The 6,856-nt window shown below is 38.0% G+C and overlaps 1 protein-coding gene across 1 annotated transcript; it reads left to right on the top strand.

Annotated features, from left to right (window-relative positions):
• The first annotated feature begins 1,927 nt into the window (after positions 1–1,927).
• Positions 1,928–4,574, top strand: LOC145165994 (3-oxoacyl-[acyl-carrier-protein] reductase 4-like). Its single transcript, XM_079084919.1, has 11 exons — positions 1,928–2,315; positions 2,781–2,923; positions 3,013–3,066; positions 3,193–3,273; positions 3,352–3,397; positions 3,471–3,565; positions 3,636–3,668; positions 3,791–3,925; positions 4,005–4,098; positions 4,171–4,253; positions 4,371–4,574. Exons 1-11 carry the CDS (start codon positions 2,138–2,140, stop codon positions 4,401–4,403), a joined length of 975 nt encoding a protein of 324 aa, XP_078941045.1. The 5' UTR covers positions 1,928–2,137; the 3' UTR covers positions 4,404–4,574.
• Positions 4,575–6,856: the final 2,282 nt, after the last annotated feature.

The following is a 6,856-nucleotide window of genomic DNA, read 5'->3' as shown; positions in this document are numbered from 1 at the left end:
ATCTTTCAACCGGTACTGGGTCTATTTCACCCGTCGGTATCTTTCAACCGGTACTGGGTCTATTTCAACCTCTTTCGGTATCTTTCAACCGGCATCGGGTCTATTTCACCCCTACTACTACATATATAATCATAACAATAAGAGTCACAAAGACATCAAGAATATACAGGCACAACAAGTAATCATCACGAAGACAATCATCATACTACAAACATAATCTAGTGGGCCGACATTGGTGCCTTCGACTCACGGCTACAGTGAAGGAAACTCACATCAGACTGAAGATATCAAACTACACTCGAGCTGCTGACTCACGAAATCCTCTCACTCTAAATCACAATTAATAAAACCCTAATTAGAAATTAGGTCAATAACCCATCCCGAGAGTCCAAACCCTAAATCATGGCTTTAAGGAAAAAAAGGCTACTTAATCATTGTCTTATTGGGCCTAACCCACCAAGGCCCAAATACACTTAGTCCTAAAGCCCAAAAGATATACCATGTCCAAAATGGGTCTAAGTCCAAAGACCCATCACAAAAAAGCTCATGGCCCAACAAGGGCCCAAAGTCCCTAAGTCCCAAAAATGGCCCGAAATAAAGCCCAAGTCCTTTATGATGAGTACGCTAAGCGTACCATCAGTACGCCCGACATACTAGGAAGCTTTGCATCATCGGGACCCCAAGCGCGTACGCTCAACGTACATATGCGTACGCCCCAAATGGCCAAATTCCCTTTTTGAAGTCTTAATCAGTTAAGACCTAACGTCCAACTTCAGATCTAGGCTCTTTAAAACCTATTAAGCCATAAAGTTGCAAACTTTATGTTTTTGCATGTCTTAAAAAGGTCAAATCTTGGACTTTATTACACTAACTTCATGAAACAACCTTCAACCCTTGCATGGTTGAACTTAACCCATCAAGACTCCATTTTTATGCTCAAGGGACATTAGAAACCCTTGGATCTATCATTATAACCTTCTGGAGTAGCTCATACTCCCAAGAAACACCTTAAGGACCATTTTATGAAGAAATAAACCCTAAACTAGAACTAACACATGGAGTCATCAAGGTAGAAACTTTTTACCTCTAACAAGCTTGAAATGGTGAATAACTTCTGGATCTACAAGCTTCCTCTTGTCAAATGCTTCTCCACTAGTCTTCTTCTTCTTCTTCACCCAAAACACACACACAAGTTCAATCTCTTTGGAAAATGGATTAGGATTTTGAGGTTAGCTCAAAAAGGCAATGGAGGCTTGCGTACGCCCTGCGTACGCATGGGTACGCCCAACATACGTAGGGGACACACCGCTTCACGCATGCGTAGGAGTACGTCGTGCGTACCTTGTGTACGCCCAACGTACTCACGTCTGGTCCATAGATAATCGAATAATTAGGAAAAGTTTTTATTTGGCGATTCGGGCGTTACAATGGAGGTTGGGGCATCGATGGAGGCGGTGACGTGAATGATGGTCGGTGAAGTGACGACCATCGAGAACAAATGTGTATCATGAATGAGCAGTCAGGAAAAGTGTTTGTCGCCTATGAAGCAACAAGAAGAAGGAAAGACGATGGAAGGAAGATGAGCGTAATTTTTGTTTTTTAGGGCTTAAAAATCCAACACGTTTTTATTTTGATTTGAATAGTTCTGCAAACTTAAGAAGAGTTTTATTCATGACTTTTAGGATAAGAGGACATAAAACGTTTGTGGTCTTCTAAAAAAACAAATACTCTCCAAACAATTCGTCATTCCGCCTCGGACAAAAGAGACAAACAAACAAACAAACATCGCCCAAATAACTAAATAAACATTTAGAAAAAAAAAGTTTAATAACTAATTTCAACCTTGAACCCAAATATGAACTCGTTAGACCCGAACCCAACCCACCAACATGGTTCGTTAACTCAAGACTCGAGAGAGGGGGGTTTAAGAGAGAAACTGTGGTCACACTGATTGACACTCCAACGTTTTCCAACTTCGACCATATCGCCATCGTCGGAGCTTCCAAGACGAAAACCCTCTATCACCAACATCTTATAAAGCGACGCCAAACTTCTTCCTTCAATTTCATTTGTGGCGACCCCTACAATAGCTTCGCTTCGATATTCTTTCTCTTCACTTTCCGTATTCCCATCACTCATGGCTGCGTCTGCTTCTTTCGCCGGATCGGCTGTCGCCGCTTTCAAATCCACCGGAATCTCAGACAAGTCTGGCCATGGGAGAGTTTCTCTTTTCCTCAAGAATGCTTCGTCAGTTCAGCTCCAGCGGAGCTTCAACTATTCGCAATGCCGATCTAAGATGTCGTTCGCTTCATCCGGTATGACGTTCTTCTCATTTTCATTTGAATATCACACTTTTGTACCGGAGAATCTGGAATATGGGACGTGTGGCTTCGGGGGAAAATGATTCCTATATACATATTTTAGCTTTTAACTAGATTCGACGCTTATGTTATATAACTGCACATATTTCTCAATTATAGTGCTCCTCTTTGCGTAAAATTATTGTCCCCTTTAGGATTTAGTTAGAATTGTGTATGGAGCTCTTTGTTCATGTGAACTGTTTAAATTTTTTCAAATAAGAAATCCTTTAAATTAAATTAGTTTAAATCAGGGCTTTACAGAAACTGCTGATGAAAATCCTTGTATAAACCTTGGCAGATGTTTGAACGGCTAAATCATAAAAGGCCTTCAGTTTGGCATAAAAGGAGATCTTTATATGATATGATTCAAACAGGTTGTACAATATAAAGCTGAATTCTTGATTGTAATGAGACTTGCAGGTGTAAAAGCTCAGGTGGCTACCATTGAACAAGCAAGTGTTGACGCAACACCAAAGGTGGAAGCTCCTGTTGTTATTGTGACTGGAGCCTCTAGAGGTATTGGCAAGGCAGTTGCACTGGCTTTAGGCAAAGCTGGTTGTAAGGTCAGACAAATTACTGAAAATTTGTTAAACCATGAATATCAAATACCATAAACCTCAATTCTCATGGCACATATGGCTTAATCTTGCAGGTTTTGGTTAATTATGCAAGGTCTTCTAAGGAGGCTGAAGAAGTTTGTAAGGAGGTATATTTACAACATATCCCTAATATTTCTTGATATGATGCTCATGTTCTGGTTTTTCAAATGATTCTTGTAACTGGCGTACAAAGAGTGTGATTGCATATAATGAAAGTGACTATTACCTCTCAGATTGAGTCAGTGGGTGGTGAAGCACTTACATTTGGGGGAGATGTCTCAAAAGAAGCAGATGTAGCATCCATGATCAAAACTGTAAGCAAAACTTCTGTCATATCTTTCTTCTTTATTTATTTATTAGTTGGAAGTTTGTTGACTTTACAATAATTACAGGCAGTTGATGCGTGGGGGACTGTGGATGTATTGGTCAACAATGCAGGTTACCTAATTCTACCCCTTTTTTCTCTGTATGACATATTTGGTTTTTAATGCAATCTCAACCTAATATACAGGAATCACAAGAGATGGTTTATTGATGAGGATGAAAACTTCTCAATGGCAGGAGGTTATTGATTTGAATCTCACTGGTGTATTCCTATGTACACAGGTATATATGATTCTTGAAAATTCTCAAAAATTTTGGTATTGTTTTTTACTAAATCTTTATATATTTTCAGGCAGCTGCCAAAATTATGATGAAGAAGAAAAAGGTACTTTTAGTATCTTGTCTCTTGCTCTTTTTGAGGAACTTGCATGTTTCTGTTAAATCTAATCGGAGAAACTCTATAAATTTGTTTGTTTTTGGCTTTATTTTTTTATTGTGTATTCTCAGGGAAGAATAATCAATATAGCATCTGTTGTTGGTTTGGTTGGCAATGTTGGACAAGCCAACTACAGTGCTGCAAAGGCTGGAGTAATTGGTTTTACTAAAACTGTGGCAAAGGAATACTCAAGCAGAAACATAAATGTGAGTTTTTTTTTTTTGGTAGCTGTTATTACTCAAACTGTCTGGGGGTATAATTGTAAATAAATATTGTGAGTTGCAGGTGAATGCTATTGCTCCTGGATTTATTGCATCAGATATGACTGCTAAGCTTGGGGAAGACATTGAGAAAAAGATCTTGGAGACAATCCCCTTGGGTGAGTTTTTTCTTTCTAGCCTTGTCCTTAAAGCAGTAACTTGTATTTTTTTTTTAACAATTTGATTTACAGGAAGGTATGGGAAACCCGAAGAAGTTGCTGGGCTTGTAGAATTTTTGGCTCTTAATCCTGCGGCTGCTTACATGACTGGACAGGTACCCACCTCTTCTTACAAAACCTAATTGTAGCATTAATTAATTAATATTTACTTTTCTTTTATTTGAGGGAGAAAATATTGAATACAATAGTGATTGATTATATGTTGGTTGCAGGTGCTTACCATTGATGGAGGAATGGTGATGTGAGAGCTGCTGCACCAAAAGCTTATGGAGGCCTTGACTTGAGATAGCTATAAAATAATTAGTTGCCCAACCCCAAGATAATATTTGTAGAGTTGTCAAAAAATTTCAATTAAACAAAAACACACAAGAGGTTTGTATTTTTCTAATTGTATTTGAGGTGTTGCATTTTGAGTCTGTGTGCCTTGTTATGTTCCTTCACATTGTGGGTTTAAAGTTTAAATCAAATCAACCAGGGAAAATACAAAAATTGAAGAGTTTTTCATAAACCCTTAATTATTAGACAGTTTTGTTAAATAAATGACACAAACAAATCATCATATCCCTTATTTTCAAAAATGGATGTGAATTAGAGAATAACCTTTGAATCATTTAAAATTGAATCATTATGATTATGCCAAACAGCCCCTAACTCTTTCTTTCTCTCAAATCTCTCTTAAAAAATCAACAAGAGAACGTAAATGACATGGACTATGTATATTATTTTTTTTGGCGTCTATCTTTTAACTTATATTATTGATGCACAAAAATGTTTGCTGTTATAAGTGTAAATATTAGGCAAATTTATCACATTTATATGTGTAGATACATGTTCCAAGTGCATCCATGTATGTATAGGAGACGGAAAGCACAAATTCATTAATAAGATTGAGCACATTACAAATATTATCAATGTTTTTACCTAGAGTAGCAACATATTTGTATTTTGTTAGTCACGAGGTTGTGTTTTTGAATTTCATTACCAATATGGAAACTTTTTACGTTATTTATATTATTGATAAATAATATATTATAAGTAACTAATTTAACTATTATGCTACTAGGTTATAACCCGTGTAACACACGGAAAAATAAATTAAAATAACATATAATTAATTGGATAAGTAATAGTCAAAATTTGTTAAATTTTTAGGACATAAAAAATGGGATGGTTTGATTTGCAAATATATTGTTTAGTTTTTATTTACTTGACAAAATGTGTCAAATGTACCATATATTGTTGTATTATCAGAAAAAAAAAGACAACACATATGAATATTTACAAATTTGAAGGGTATATTGAGCTTAATCGAATTCTTTAGGGTCCATATTGTAAAATTAAAAATCAAATTTTGTTGACAAACGAATGCCCAAAAATGCAAACATTTCCTCATTACGGTTGTAGTTGTCTCTCACACAACAATACACAAAAACATTACGCTCGTATCCTCACCATACATGTGGTAACAAATTTGTGTATGCCTCTTCAACAACCTGAAATACAAAGAGGGATTCGGCCAAATTAACTCAAGAAATAATAATGTACTTTCATTGATTTTATAATTAAGGACATCATTGTAACATCCTGTTTCGGATCGTCTGAGATTAGGGTTGTGGGCTGCAACCCGGGCATGAGGAAGTCTTGGGGCTGTGAAGAGTTGCTAGAAGTGTAGAGCATCTCGACACCTTTCCGAGGGTATGAGATTCATTGGAAACAGAGTTATATCGAGGAAGCAATGGAAGTTTGAAGTTATGGCAGGATAAGTCCTTTAATTGAAAAAGGTGGCAGCGGAGTACGCCGGGCGTACGTGTGTGTACGCTTAGCGTACTCATGTGCGTGATTTTTAAGCGGAGCCACCTAGTACGCTGGGCGTACTAGGCACAGAAGGAAAACCCTAATTGAGAGGAGTGTCCCTATATAAAGAATGAGATGGCCTCATTCCTGGCCACCATCCTCAGTCAATAAACCCTCTCAAACCCTAATCATCGTTCTTGAGCTTGTGTGTGACCATTGTGAGCTTTTAAGTGTTCTTGTGGGATTTTTGGAGTGAAGAAGGAGCATGGAAGAGAATAGAGTTGGAGTCCAAGCTTTGGATCTGAGCTTTTTTGTGGTTGGAGCATCATTTGAAGGTATAAAGCTCAAAAATTTCCCATCCTTTTTGTTTTGTGCATGATATGGTCCATTTTAGGGTTTTTGGTCCCAAAGCTTGAGGCTTTATGAGTTGTTGCACTCCAGAGCTTAATATCTGTCCTTTTAAGTGTTTCTAGTGGAGAGGATCCATAAAAATGAGGTCTTGAACGTGAGAATCAACCCATGCATGAGATATGAGCACTTTGAGTTAAGAGAGTAAGAGTTTTGTGTGTTTGTGGCCTTATCAGCCATGCAAAGGCTTAAAGTCACTGACTTTATGGAGTAAGAGCCATTATGGAGTCCAGATCTGGGATTTGAGTTAATGTCTTAACGGGTTAAGACCAAATGAGTAGAAAGAGTGAATCTGGGAAGTACGCTGAGCGTAATTCCAGACGCCCCGCGTACTGTCCTAGTGTCCCCGATGGCCAATATGGGTTCGTGAGTACGCTGAGCGTACCAAGAGAGGTACGCCCCGCGTAACCTCACTGTGGACTTTTGGGCTAAGTCTCATTTTGGGCCTTGAGTGTTGGGCCTGGAGTTTGGGCTTGTTGCAATAGAGTTTTGGACC

Source organism: Lactuca virosa, chromosome 3 (genome assembly GCF_052849685.1).
Source record: "Lactuca virosa cultivar CGN04683 chromosome 3, Lactuca_virosa_CGN04683_v6, whole genome shotgun sequence".
Classification (NCBI taxonomy): Eukaryota; Viridiplantae; Streptophyta; class Magnoliopsida; order Asterales; family Asteraceae; genus Lactuca; species Lactuca virosa.
This window is presented reverse-complemented; position numbering and strand designations above follow the sequence as displayed.

Coding starts and splice junctions, on each gene's coding strand:
- LOC145165994 (XM_079084919.1), top strand. CDS start 2,138: ATGGCTGCGTCTGCTTCTTTCGCCGGATCGGCTGTCGCCGCTTTCAAA. Junction 2,924..3,012: donor TAGGCAAAGCTGGTTGTAAG/GTCAGACAAATT, acceptor TTAATCTTGCAG/GTTTTGGTTAATTATGCAAG. Junction 4,099..4,170: donor CTTGGAGACAATCCCCTTGG/GTGAGTTTTTTC, acceptor TTTGATTTACAG/GAAGGTATGGGAAACCCGAA.